This window comes from Sesamum indicum, linkage group LG10 (genome assembly GCF_026168435.1).
Source record: "Sesamum indicum cultivar Baizhima isolate 11 linkage group LG10, ASM2616843v1, whole genome shotgun sequence".
Classification (NCBI taxonomy): domain Eukaryota; kingdom Viridiplantae; phylum Streptophyta; class Magnoliopsida; order Lamiales; family Pedaliaceae; genus Sesamum; species Sesamum indicum.
In genome coordinates this window covers 21,093,523-21,108,155 of record NC_142666.1, presented here as the reverse complement: position 1 = coordinate 21,108,155, position 14,633 = coordinate 21,093,523, and the positions used below count along the sequence as shown (strand labels likewise).

Here is a 14,633-nt window from a genome sequence, read left to right as displayed (position 1 = left end):
ATGCAACCTTTTATGCATCGTGGGATATTAGCACTTCATATGACGTAAAAGAAGTACATATACACTATCGACTCTAAAGATGTACATTGAATGCGATTTTAGATATATTTCAGAGATTTAAAAGCGTAGTAATCGTTAGTTAATTAAAGAGGTCCTCCCTCTCTTTATGTGAAACGTGTCGGCCAGAGATTCTTTGTTGTGTATCCGCAAGACTTCTTGGGCGTGTTTGGTTGAAGAATTTTATGAGAAATTGGAGTAGATATTATTTATTTTTCTAATATATGGATGGTTATGAGATAAAAATATAATAAGGATAGTTGATGTGCCGCATACAAAATATTATATAATAAATAATGTAATAAGTATAATTAATATTATATCACTTTTTTAAGTAGTAAAGTATATTTGAAATTTAGTATATTAAATTAAGATTAAAGAATTTATAAGATATTTTAAAAATAAGAAATTCGGTGAAAATAATTTTCTAAAGAATTCATAAAATTTAAAATATTTATCTTAAAATTTAGGGATAAACACGCTATTCTTTTTAAGATTTAGTGTAATTACACGTAAATCTCCTGTGATTTGAAAATTATATTTAGTACTTTTGAAATTTGTTTCTGTCGATCAAATAGTCCATTCGTTAATCAAAATTCATCGAATTTGGGAATATTAACAAAAAAAAATTACCATCGATTGACTTATTACTGACATATAATAAAATAAACATCAATTTTCAATTTTTTTTTTGTAGCAAATTTTAGGGATGCTAGATGTAATTTTTTAAATCATAAGAAATTTGTGTGTAAATGCGCCAAACCTATGAAGAGGGAAATATAAATTCTTGCAAAAATAAAATGCTAAATAATTTTTAAAAATTTAAAAATATCTTATAAAATATTTTAAGAGACTTATAAACTCGTACTCTAACCTTACTTTCCCTTCTCCAAATTGTAAGGAGGGGCCATATGCAAGTACACTAGCAATTCCATTCCGTGTTCATCTTTTTGGCGCCCCAAACATGGCCCACAGGATTGCCGCTCAGGAAAAATTAGGGTTTTGGTTGTCTTATTCGTTTGTCAATTTTAATTACAGAAACTTGGCTGGTTTCCACGTGCTCCTGGGGACTCTCCTCCTCACTCTCCATTCCCCACTTACTTCAATGCCGATTTTCTTTTTAACATTCATCAACACACCTTACCACGTTTGACCACCTTCTCTCTCTCTCTCTCTCTCTCTCTCCCCTTTTCTACCCCCTTGAGTGTGAGAGTTTTTTTTCTTTGTTAAGCCATTTTCTTGCGTAGAAGCTGTAGTTTTCAAGAGTTTTATGCCATATATAAGAGGAAACTCGGAACCCCAGATACCAAGATTGTCTATATTTTCACCTGGGTCGCAAGATTTTGGAGTAAAGTGAAATCTTTCTTCAAGATTTTGAACTTAAAATGGTGATGGAAGTTGTGCATGAAGATATGGGGGACGGCAACATGCAATGTATAAACCATCCATACAAAAACAGCACCCCCGGTGGGATCTGCGCTTTTTGTCTTCAAGAGAAGCTCGGAAAGCTTGTTTCTTCCTCATTTCCTGTGGCTGTTTTCCCTTCTTCTTCCTCGTCTTCTTCTCCTTCTTTTAGATCTGATTTTGGTGGTAGCAATACCACCTCATCCGGCGGAGCCGCCACTGTCGGCACGGTCCTTCAGGTCCGCCACCTTGCTTCTTCGTCTGTCAACTCTCAGAGTGGAGGCAATGACTGTAACTATCACGGGCTTTACACAAGGCGATCAAGATTGCCTTTTGTTTTGACACACAAGAAGAAGAAAAAGAAGGATGGAGTGGCGATGGCGATGGCGAGTTCAGACTCCAGCAGCATTGTTTTCAAGAGAAGCAAGTCTACTGCAACCCCAAGAAGAGGCATCCATTTCCTGGATGAAGATTATAGTCCTCACAGAAGAGGGTTCTGGTCATTTCTTTACACGTCGAAGCACTCTACTTCTAAGAAAAGTGATAAGCACTTGAAAGCTTTGAAGTTGGCATCAGCCACACCTAGTACTGTGAGTAGTACTGTGGCATCATCATCTGTGAATGGTGTTGGTGGTGCAATTAGATCAAGGGAGAAGAAAAGGGAAGATTTTGTGGTGGTGGGTGAGAATGGAAGCCCTGATCAGGCTGCATTTGACAGGAAGGTGTCAAGATCCAGATCTGTTGGTTGTGGGAGCAGGAGCTTTTCAGGAGACTTCTTTGAGAGGATCTCAACTGGCTTCGGGGATTGTACTCTCCGCAGAGTGGAGTCCCAGAGGGAAGGGAAGCCTAGACTGCACTCAGTTCAAAGGAATGGTGGAAATAGTGGCAATAATGGGCAGGATTGCATTAAAGAAAGAGTAAAATGTGGTGGGATTTTCAGTGGATTTATGATAACGTCGTCATCATCTTCTTCATCATCTTCTTCTTATTGGGTTTCATCTTCAGCTGAGGATAGTAATGTGAATGGGAAATCAATTTCATCAGTGAGGCATGTTTCTCATGGGAGGAGCAGAAGCTGGGGTTGGGCACTTGCAAGTCCTATGAGAGCTTTTAGTAAGCCTTCTGCTGGGAAACGGGACGCTGCTTCCAACAAGAATGTTACGCCAAACTTGGCTGCAATTCCTTCCTTGTTGGCTGTCAGTGGCTGAAGAAGAAAGAAGATCTTTAGATATTCCAAGTAAATTGGCTGATACTATTATTATACATTTTCACATTCTTGGTTTGATGTTTCACGTGCTTGTTACTCTGTTCATCCATGTTTGGCTCTGCTCAATCATTCTTGATGCACTTTTGATGTTAATGTTAATTTATTTATTGTAGTTTCAATTAGTTTTCTGTTACTAGAATTTGTATGAGAATCTGAATTGTATTGAAGTCATCTTTGTATATCAATGTGATGTCGGTATGGGATTTATGAAAGATTGAGAAATAAATGGATATGATCCATATGGAAACTTTCCATGATTACTGGCCCCGCCCTGCCTGCTTTAGTAATGCTCCTTCATACACTGTCTTGGATCTGATCTACAAGATTTTCTCTGTGTTTGTGTGATTTCCAGATAATACTTATGATTTGATGATAATTTTTTTTTTGAAGCAATCTGGAAGTGTTTATCATAAAAACTGAGAAGGTTTGCATTTGCAAATTAAGAGCATTTGTACTGAAGATTGTTGATATGATTGCTCACTTTATGCATGGCTTGTAGTAACTTTTCTTGCAAAAAGATCGATTGCTGATGGATTTGGGACTTAGATCTAGTTGATGTCTCCAGCCAGGAGGCCCTCTAGTTTGTGTGCTGCCAATTGAGATGGCCAAAAGTTAAAATAAAGGTAGACTCACATGTCACTAGCTGAGCATGTGCAAGGACCCGTTGCCTTTGTCTAATCATTGTGAAACAAAGGCAGGAAAAGGACTCTCCATCAAGTTTAAGGGTCAAAGTGTTGCACATGTTTGGTAGATGAAGACACATTTTAAAGGTCTTAATACACTCTCAGATGGAATCCAAGCTTATCTACCACTGCCTAAGCTTAGTTGTTCCTTAACACACACACACACACACACACACTAAATACATAGACAAGTAAAAGACTACAGCAAAAAGAAGTGCTCAAAGAATCGGTGACGACATCACATCACTGATCTTTTTTGTATAATTTTCGGATGGGCTGGACGTTTTTGAGTCATCACATCACTGATATTTTTTGCGTAATTTTTGGATGGATGGATGTTTTTGCTACCATTTTTCTCGTGTAATATTTGGAAAATCGTATGTTTTATTCCCTATCTATATCCTAGAATTACATGAGAAGGGTTATTCTAGTGTTCCATGCATTCAGGGATTCAAGTATTCATTTTAGTGAACACACATTATCTTTATGGAAACGTTCATGTCCCTTTTCTTTGATTCTAGTATGTGTAGATCCCCAAAGTCCGACCAATGTGTTATTCATAGTTCTTGTGTATCGGCTCTCTAATAGTATTCTTGATGGTTCCATTAGATGATAACAAATAATTCATCTTTTAGCAGAAAAGATTACATATCTACACACACAGACACACATAATGAACCTTTATAATTGAGAAGACACAGAAGTGCAGAAAACAGAAGAGAGATGGAGACTTGTGAGGGTGAGGGATAGCAGGACATGAATGCAAAAAGACATGCAAGAAAAGACTGTGCTGAGAAAACTCCATGGATGGCAGCAGATGATCATACCAATGGGATCCTTTTATACACCTTTTGGAACCCACAAAACACAGATATGACCATTTACATGAAGTGGGCACTTAGCTAGATATTTTATGTGTAGGGGCCCTCACCCCTCAGGGCCTCCTCAACCTTTTAAGGCTCTTTTCTTCTTGGAATTTTGTATTGTGAAAAAGTGAAAAAGGGTGATTTGTTGGCCATTAGGCCACCCACACAACACTTCATCTTATCTATGAGTACATGATTTCCTTCCACCTTAACAAGAGTGATCAATCTTAAGACAAGTATTTGAATCTCGAAGCAGGTATGTCAAGTTTCATTGTAGTTCCATCAACACATTAAGAATGTTTAGTTCAGTTCTTTTGAATCAAGTATTGTGAATAGATCACTATCAATTTCATAATACATCAACATAAAGTCGCAACTTTAACATTTCAAGTGAAGTTGGCACTCATGGCACTCAAGTGGGTGGTGGTGGTAGTTTAATGCACCCAAGATTTAACTAAAGGAAAAAATTGAATGCCTCCATCTACACTATTTAATTGACATTCTTAGTAAAAGGTTTTGGGCCGTGACACTGAATTATTTTGTCTGAAATTTAACAGTATGTACAAAAGTTCATTTATGTGAAGATAGTTTTGGAAGAGCATTATCACAATTGCATCAGTACTTGCTTGTCCCTCCCACATTAAAATGACCAAAGTGTGCACATGCTCTCACTCTTCCCACTGTCAGAATCAGACTTCACTTCACTAATTATTATTTCAACCTTCATTGCTTCATTCCTCTTTTAAATTATTTGAACAAAATTGCGGAACTTTCATTTCAAGCCATGCACACATCACTATATCCAGATTTGGTGGGCTAAACTATAAATTTTGCAAGACTGTATTCAGTTGCAGTGAAAGTTGACTGTTCAAAAATAAAAGTGAAAATGGAAACAGAATTGAAGTTAGAGTATTTGGGAAAACAATTTAATGTTTACAAACTAATATGTTGTTTATAACTTTTTGTTTAAGTTCATCCAGTTTAAACAGTTAAATCATAATTTTTAAACTAAAAATATTATTTTCAACAAAAAGTTGATAAGCGCATCTAGCGGTGGCAGACGAGTAAGCTCGATTTGCAACTCGACTCAAGTTCGACCTCGAGCCCAAAATACTCTGTTCTGGCTCGCGATTTTTTTTCAATTTTTTTTATATTTTTTAATTTAAATTATATATTTAACTCATATATTATAATTATTAAGTAATATAACATCTTTTTAGTTTAGCTAATGATAAAATATGGTAGTTTTATTCTTATAAATAGCCTCTATACAAAATAAGTTTAATCAACAAGTTAGTAAGTTTATAGTATATTTTATTTTATATTAATTATTAATGTTTTAAATAATCTAATTAAAAAAAATTCGAGCTCAAGCTAGAATATTTTTGCCAAGGTCGAGACTCGTTTACACCCTAAGGGTTGTGTTGTTAATCTGATTTAACATTTTGGGCCATTTCAGCGGGCTGAACTGTATAAATCTAAGAATGCTGTCAGTTATGGGGTCCTTGGCCCACATATAATTCAAATTTGGGCCTAAACATGTCAACAACTATTGGGTTCTCTATATCAGGGCCGGCTTCCCCAGCCCACTTTGTGGAGCTGCAGCATAGCCTCTCCTAACATATTTTAAAACTAAGAACACTTATACAATAATCTTTAGCTTTCATAAGTTTTTTTAAATTGTTTAAATTAAGTTGATTTAAGTGAACAATTATGAATAACTTTCTACCAACTTCTACAACTCATTGGTAATATTTTTTTCATTTTTAACGTTTTGTTCTCAAACACTGACAATATTTATTACTATTTATCTTAAAATTTTTTCTCGTGAAAGTAAGGTGCTTCTCTCCCCAATATGAGTTGGAAATGGAGTGAGCTGCCGAAGGCACGAACGCTCGAAGCCAGTGTAGCGGACAGAGACTGACTGCCTAGTGGGCAGGTAGGAACGGTTAAATCGAAGGAGAGAGCGTCTTCCTAGTTGGAAGGCGCGAAAGACTGATGGAACGGGGGCGTCACAGCTATAACTATATTACGTCTTGATTATAATATTAATCCCTAGAATTTGGATACTTTGAAAATTGATTTGAGATATTTTTGGCTTATTAAGGAAGAAGAGCTTGCATGATTTGGTATAGGAGAGAGAGTTGCCATCTGTGGGCTTCACTTTAGTAGCAACTCTACTTTACTCCCAAGTTTCCGGGGCACGCTTCTTTTGGCCCTATTAAAATTCTTTCCAACTTTCACTTTCAGGTCTTTTACGTAGATGATGAATGAGGGTCCAAAGTCATACCACCACTGTCCTGTGTAAGAAAGCTCCCAAAGCTTGTAATTAGATAGCTTAATTTGCATATATTTATTATTGTATGAGAGTAGTTGAGTTCTTGATTAAGAATCATCTGGACACGTTTATGCCTAACCCCCTGCATAAGCACAAACGACTTTTACTCGCAAAAGGAGGTACTTGTGTGTATATGAAGGATGTTAGGACGGAAACCAAGTTGTCATCTTTCAATACACTTCAATCAAGAATTCATGCTACACTTTCATAACTTGGACACACAAATGAAACTTGCAAAAACAATAACAACCTAACAAGAAATAAATCTTAGTCTAGTGAGCAGTCACTTATTGATCAACACACATATATGGTGGAAGGTACATAACATGCTACGATGATTATTGAATTATGCCAATGTGCCATTAGTTCACATTAGCATTGAACTGAAAGCCAGTAGGAATCAGGTTGCCAATGTTTAAGAGCCCTGCCACAGTATTCCCGATGAACTGCAAGTTTGAGACCAGCCCACCGACTGATGGCAAACTGGCATTGCAAGATGCCAGTGGCGTGTTAACAACAAGCTTGCACCCGGAAACAAGTGTCGAGAGGAGGAAGTTCACAGGGTCCAAAAGTATAGAAAATAGTCCAGAGCCGTTTGTTGTTGCAGTTGAGACCACATTTCCACCACACTGTAGCTGCACCAGAGCATCTGCAGAAAAATGTCAATTTTCATTCAGTTCAAATTTGCAACATATGAATAACATTTTAACTATTTTTTGTGTGTGATTTTCTATGCAACTTACTAGGGAAAACAGGTGTGGTTGTGGCATTGACACTGATGTTTCCATTAGGAGTGCAGTATAGAATGCCTTGGATCCTCAACAGGCCTAAAAGAGGGCCAAGAATCCCCCCAAGTTGTGCTTCAGCCAGTGGCACTGCAATGCTAGCAATCAAGAGGCTGAACAGAAGAAGAGATTTTAAGGCCATCTCAGCTACTTCTGCAGTTGATTTGGTTTGCAGAACTTGCTGTCGACTGTACGTCTATTTATAGAGGAAAGAAGAAGGCTTAGGAAACAAGGTGGTCTAGTCATCGTGATCACCACCCTTCTGCACGCGTGCTAACTTGTCAGCCCTCATCAGTAAGGCAAGTTGTAAGTTCGTTTTATCATCTGTTTTCATCCTTAGAATAAGTCAGGAATCCGGTTTGTATCTCAAGACGATGATCACCATAGAAGCCAGTTTTGTGGGCTTTCCCCTATAAGCCAACCCTAGTAGAGGTCCATCCATTTAGGGGAAGCTTTTGGAATTTTTACCCACATTTGAGAGCTACTTCTTGTATTTCTCCTCTATTCAGCTGTATAAATGGTCCATATAACTGCAACTAGATTAAAAACAATGGTAACCACACGATTTTTCCTCCCCCAATCTCTTCATCAGTTCATTTTCTTTAGCACAGTGTAGAGTTGAATATTGACATGTACTGAGATTTTGTTATAGTCTGCATATTCAAAGATTTCATTCATTTAGCTCTGGATCAAGTTACACTGACAGCCCCAAAATTACGTGTAATTATACGTACCACTTGCGGTTGGAGTCTTGAAAATAACAATGTATCTTTGAACTTCTTGTTTTCTCATTTTATATACCATCAGATATACACGTTCAGTAACTGTATATGACTCCATATGGTATACGTTTAACGTGCAATCGTGCATGTGTTAATATAAAATATTCAAATCGAATACTAAATTACAATAGAAGAGCCGTAATACAGAAGTTATTCTCATTGCAGTTATTTTATTGATCTTGTGTTGCACTTACCATGCACCACTAGAGTATAGGATTAAAAGTGAAACCAGTAGGCTTAAAGCTGGTAACACTGAAAGTTCCGAGGGCAACGGTTTCGATGAACGTTAGAGCTGACTGGAGGCAACCGGTGGATGGTAGGCTGGAGTCGCAGGTAGACAGGGTCGTGTTAACGATGAGCTTGCAGTCGGATTCCAGTTGTGAGAAGAAGGGAAAAAGAGGCATGGGATCTGAATGTAAGTAGGCGATTCCGAAGCTATTGGTCGTAGCAGTAGCAACTATAGTTCCGTCTCCACATTGCAATAGCACCATAGCATCTGCATAAACATTAAGGCAAGTTTCCATGCATCATTTTTACATTAATAGGAATGTAAGATGAGTCGAGACTCAACAATCTTATACATGAAAAGACTTGAATAGCTGTTTGGATTGGACGATTTGAAATTCACGAAAATTGAGCATAATTGAAAAACTAAATTTGAATATTTTTAACATAGTAATCAAGAAATGTGCAAAGTTTTATCGGAGATTCAAATCCCAACTGTGTGAATGGACTCGTCCAATCGTGCATGATAATCCTAAGGATTTTAAGTACGTACTAGGAAAAGGGGGTGTGGCCTCGCCCAAAGGACCAATGTTCCCATCAGGAGTGCAATATAGGGTAACATCAACGTGCACTAGCCCCAACGTAGGACCCTGCGTACTTTCTGCAATTTGTGCCTGGGCCATTGGAGCTGCAACAGCAGCGACTAAAAGACTAACCAGAACAAGGGATTTCAAAGCCATACAGATACAGATACCACCACCAGATAATGAATTTGTGTTCATGGGACATAACTTTGATGCTTATAGCATAATTTATAGGATAAGACAAAGCATTTCTTAGGTTAGATAACTCTATCGGAACTTAGATGTAGGAACGGAGCTAGCCAATACTCATCACCACCGATGTGTTGGTAACGAGGTCGATAGAAAGGGCTGCAATGCCGTCTATGATCAGGAATGCAAGTCAACAAATTCAAAATCAGTCGTGATGTTCTTGTTAATGTGCATTCTTGTGGAATTTCAGCCACAATGTGCAGAGAAGCATACGTGTTCTTCACGGAATATCTGATCATACAAACTACCTCAAAAGTAGGATGGTGGGCTGATGACATTTAATGAGTTTTAGGACAAACAAGGTGTATTTTAGAGCTAGGCAGCTACTGCCACCCGTTTTGCCATTTAGATTTCATTTTCTTCACTCTAGTTTCTAGATAGCATTCTGGTCATAATTGTGGTTAGGCCAATTCACTTTACTGAACATGAGCTGAGAATTTCACTTGATGATTGTAGTTAGGCCAATTCGCTTGATGACCATCCGCCGGATCTGTTACCGACTGCCGGGCACAATTTTAAGTAGGAAAAGTTTTTCACAGCAACAATTCTAAATAAGTTCATATGTAAGGTCAACCGTCTCAGTCTCTGAATTACTGACATGTCCAACTTTGGTTCATATGTAAGACTTAAATTAACTGAAAGGGTGCCAACTTTAGTTTTCTCTGGGGATTTCCATCCAGACCTCTCTTAAAGCACACTGGAGAACTTGCTCAAAGGAATATTGCACAAGCACATACCTCTAGTTAACAACTCAACATCCAAAATGGGCTCACGCCACATTAACCCAACAATATGGAGAAAACTCCAAAAGGAAAAGGCAATGACAAATATCATCAGAAATAATAAAAGTATCCAAAACTCCAAATAATGTTTTCTCCTCCATCGAACAAAAATTGTTCCGAGCATTTCTCTGCCCTCCCACATCTCAGTCCCTAGTTTTGTGGTGTTTGTTTACTTTTTTCCCGTCGATGTGTAATTCAATAATTCACTTAGATTGGACAGGGTGGAACATCAAGAGTAATACCAGCTTGAATTTGACCCCAGCCAATCAGACGCCAGTGCCTATCAATTCTGCGGCTCAGTGCAATTTTTTCTCCTTTGCTGGTGCACACAGGGGATGTAAGCTGCAGTTTTGCAAAAACATTCTTGACAGCAACAACACGAGCCCCTGTTGACATAGATCCTATGTTCAACATGAGGATCTCTCCCTTGGCCAGCTTTGAGACCTTACCCTGCCTTTCTGTGTCCTTTGTCCTAACACCAAGCAGCCGCCGCAGCAAAAAGAAATTAACCTGCAGTAAAACAAGGCATGTTTAACAAGAAACAATAAAGAATTTGAATGAAAATGTAACAGAATCACTTATGTTCAATTTTCAAATGCCCTCATAAAAAGAACATTTGCATTATACACAACAATATTGCCCATCACAAACTTAATCAGACACGTAACTCGACAACGCCTTGAAACCATGTTCTAGCAGCAAAAAGCTTACCTCTAGTTCAACATAGACTTCAGGGAGTGAACCAACTTCTCCAAGAACCTGGCCCACCAACCTATCAGCTCGTGTAAGTGTGGGGTCCATTGTCGTTCCTACTCCAATAAGGCCTCCAGGCACAGCAAATTGTAACTCATTTTGCTCAGCATACAAGGAAACTATCCTGGAGTATATAGGCGTGCACTTGATGTTGTCATTTTCGTCCTTGACGACAATACCAGGACGAACCTCAATATATTGATTTACCTTCAGAACACCCTGCAAGAATGATGCAATAGCTATTTAACATTGCTACCAGTGGCAGACTAAGTTGCATGTGGCTACATTGGAGTAGAGATAAAAGGGAAAAAATAATGAAAATGGACTTGGATAACTCAACCCCAGTAGAAAACCAGTTTCAGGCTTTTCAGCGTCATATATGGTAGCTGAAATAAGTTAATACTTAACAAGTTACTTGGGAAAAAAAAGGGGGTGTGAGGCAAACAAATTTAGTTATTACATATACGAAATCTACCTTCAGGATACTTCCACCAGCAACACCACCTTTGATTTCATCAACTTCAGACCCAGGCTTATTGACATCAAAAGACCTTATTACAATCATATTTGGGGGTGAGATGAAGTTCCTTTCTGGGATAGGGATTTTCTTCACAATATATTCACATACAACATCAATATTGTACTTCAGCTGGGCAGAAATCGGTACCACTGGTGCACCATCTGCGACAGTTCCCTGTGGAAACAGTTCGGAAGAGATTATTAAATACGGATATAAATACAATCCAGTTGCATCAGATCACTGACCGACCTCAATAAATTTCTGAATGGCTTCATGCTGGTTGATGGCAACATTTTCCTGAACAAGATCAACTTTATTCTGAAGTATTATGATATGTTGGAGACGCATAATTTCAACAGCAGCTAAATGCTCTGATGTCTGGGGTTGAGGGCAGCTCTCATTTGCAGCTATAAGAAGTAAAGCTCCATCCATAATTGCAGCCCCGTTAAGCATAGTAGCCATGAGAATATCATGTCCCTGTGGGAAATAGTGACGTTAAAGAACAGCTTATTATGAACACAATAGAGTGGAGCCTACTGAAAAGATTGGACCACAAATAATCTTAAGAAGCACACAGAGCAACAACATAGGAACCGAAAGAACAGCCCCCACACCAATTCAATATTCAGATAGCATTCTTCTAAAAGTTATCTACAATGGAATACAATGCCAAATGCTAAACCATAGCAACACGAAGCCTTACCGGGCAATCAACAAAAGACACGTGTCTAAGCAATTTCATCTTATAGTTCTCAAACCCCGGCACATCACACATTGGACTATCCTCTTTTCCACTTCCATATGCCCTGAAAAGAAGGAACATATAATAAGAACCAAGAAAGAAAGCACATGAATTACCACAATCCACATGGTCATTGCTTACTTGTAGCACATGGGCCGAGGACATCGATCGTCTTCGCACTTGTATATCTTCGCATTGGCATATCCAAGCTTGATGGTGATATTACGTTCCAGTTCATTTTTGAAGCGAACAGTCTGCAGGCAAATCAGATGATAAGAACTTCCAGTGCAAAAGGAGAACAGTTATCAAGGTTCAGAGCTCATTAAAGCACCCAAATACAAAGTACTCACCAATTTGTATCTCTACATCTACTGCTAATTAATGGAAGACTTAGTAAAATGCACTAATCAGATTCACAGAGATTTTATTGAAGTTTCAACATTGCTTCTTAGAGAGACATAGTGGTGTGTCCCAATAATAACAGAATGAGTGAAATACCTGGACACCAGATATGGCCTTCACAACTGTTGACTTCCCATGAGCCACATGACCAATGGTGCCTGAGGAAGCAAAAGAAGGCATTGAAACTAGCATATTGAAATCCTTTCCAGGCAGATAACAAATTAACATTCAAATTATTGAGATACAGATAACATGAAACATGGGAAATATTCACAGGAACAGGCAGTTGAAGTAATCTTAATACAAGCTCACCAATGTTTATTGTGGCCTGCCGAGATATAACCTCAGGTGAAAGTGGATGTAGTTTTGTTACATCCAGCTTGCTTAAGTCCTGCTCCATCAAACCTTTCCTAGACATTTTGGCAGCTCTAGATAAGCTGGTCTCACTCAATTCCAAATTGCAAGATCTCGGCTCAGATAAAAAATGCCTCTAGCAGAAATAGCCTGCAAGAAAAGTAATCATTATTAGTTGCAAAGGCAAGCCCTGTTTGCTTACATCCATAAAAGTTGCATCTGTATGCAAACATAATCTGGTAAAAAAACCTCAAGGGGACAAAGCGACTGAAGAAATTCAAGGCAAAATCAATTCAATAATACCAGATATTTTGGCTTCAGAAGAAAGACGGTTAGCATCTTGATTGGTGTAAATAATGAAATGGGCATTCCAACAGAAACCAACTTATTTTTTGTTGATCACATAAAGAAAGAGCAACTAAGATCAGAAAGTAACATTGCAGGAGTCCTATACAATGATGAAATCACTTAATCTTCCAACGTAACTCTCTTATCAAACTTTGAAAGCAAACGCTCTCATAGGGCAGAACAAATCTATCAAATTTGGTAGGCAAAATCCATACCTATTGTTTATTCCATAATCCAATACTAATATGATATGTAGGTATTACAGCATAATACCTACTAATTCTAATGAGGTGACATAAAATACATTCCACCAGAACTCTTGTATCATTTCAACTGTGGCCTGGCTTGGACTCCTTGTGTGGATCTAGTAAATTAACTGACCTTTGTCTATTCAACTTAGAAACCATATTAATCAAGATATAATCCACTGAGGACATATTCGTCACTTAAAAATACATCAGGCCTTTCCCAGCACATGCTAAGAATAAATCAGTTGTTCCTCAGCACAATACAGACCAATTACCAATGAATCCCATATGATTAGTCCTACTATAGGAAAAGAATGTATCAAGTTAGTCATAAGTTTTATGCCATTCAGCAAATCCTTCAACCCCACTCTTCCAAATCAAATTCATCCACATTCAAAAGAAAATTCACCCCTTCGGCCTTCCAACTACATACACATTAGAATCTATTCTCCTAAAATGCTATTCTCCACAATCCCACAAATATGAAGGAGGACCAGCTATGACTTCTTTTTTAAATCAAACTGTATAATACAATACTGATATCTTTTAGGAGTCTAGAGAAACCAAGACCAACACAGAACCAAAGTCATAGACACAACAAACCATATCCAAGAACCTCAACAAAAATAAAAAAATAAAAAATTACAGCAGCAGAAAGTCACACATAATTTAACTTATTATAAGTACCAAATGAAAATGCACATCTAGAAAATATTTATTCAATGAAGTTAGTTGATTAAGCTTTTGCATTCCATTAACTCCCATACCGAATCTCCCAAATTAAACTACATGCACAAACACAAACCTATCCTGCATAAAGATCAGAATCCATTTTCCCTAAAACCCTAATCTCCAAATCCCATCCCAATACCACGATTCCAACCTAAAATTTAGACAAAAGAATAGAAAGCCAGAAATATATCCAAACAACTCTTCCAGAAACCAAGATAAACCCAGAACTCACACACAAACGCACAAACCCAACTATCTAAAAACCTGGAACGTTCAAGAAGACGTGAAAGTAGGCGAGAAAAACAAGAATAAAATTGATAAAAGTGATGGAGAATAAGATGAATGCGTATAGTAAAGAGAGGGAAGAGGACAGACAGGTGGGCGACCTTTGTCTTAGAGCAGCCGTCGGAGAGCGTTTCAGAAGCAGAGTGGAGAGAAATGGGGAATTTGGCGAAGCTAGGGATAGTTAGTGTTGATAAATTGTTTGTTTTTTACAAAATGACCCCTGATCT

At 37.9% G+C, this 14,633-nt stretch overlaps 3 protein-coding genes across 4 annotated transcripts; 1 reads left to right on the top strand and 2 right to left on the bottom strand.

The window, feature by feature from the left end:
• The first annotated feature begins 1,119 nt into the window (after positions 1 to 1,119).
• Positions 1,120 to 2,985, top strand: LOC105171540 (vitellogenin-like protein). The gene has a single exon (XM_011092690.3). It carries the CDS (start codon positions 1,443 to 1,445, stop codon positions 2,667 to 2,669), a length of 1,227 nt encoding a protein of 408 aa, XP_011090992.1. The 5' UTR covers positions 1,120 to 1,442; the 3' UTR covers positions 2,670 to 2,985.
• Positions 2,986 to 6,977: 3,992 nt separating this feature from the next.
• Positions 6,978 to 7,552, bottom strand: LOC105171538 (phylloplanin). The gene is made up of 2 exons (XM_011092689.3): positions 7,359 to 7,552; positions 6,978 to 7,264 (listed from the first exon to the last, which is right to left on the bottom strand). Exons 1-2 carry the CDS (start codon positions 7,540 to 7,542, stop codon positions 6,978 to 6,980), a joined length of 471 nt encoding a protein of 156 aa, XP_011090991.1. The 5' UTR covers positions 7,543 to 7,552.
• Positions 7,553 to 9,959: 2,407 nt separating this feature from the next.
• On the bottom strand, positions 9,960 to 14,633 carry LOC105171536 (eukaryotic translation initiation factor 2 subunit gamma). Of its 2 annotated transcripts, none has more exons than XM_011092687.3 (9): positions 14,508 to 14,633; positions 12,752 to 12,943; positions 12,536 to 12,597; positions 12,179 to 12,291; positions 11,999 to 12,101; positions 11,545 to 11,772; positions 11,251 to 11,469; positions 10,734 to 10,994; positions 9,960 to 10,532 (listed from the first exon to the last, which is right to left on the bottom strand). In XM_011092687.3, exons 2-9 carry the CDS (start codon positions 12,855 to 12,857, stop codon positions 10,230 to 10,232), a joined length of 1,395 nt encoding a protein of 464 aa, XP_011090989.1. In that variant the 5' UTR covers positions 12,858 to 12,943; positions 14,508 to 14,633; the 3' UTR covers positions 9,960 to 10,229. The 2 variants fall into 2 exon arrangements, with proteins under 2 accessions (XP_011090989.1, XP_020552696.1); XM_020697037.2 differs by having other exon boundaries at positions 14,497 to 14,614.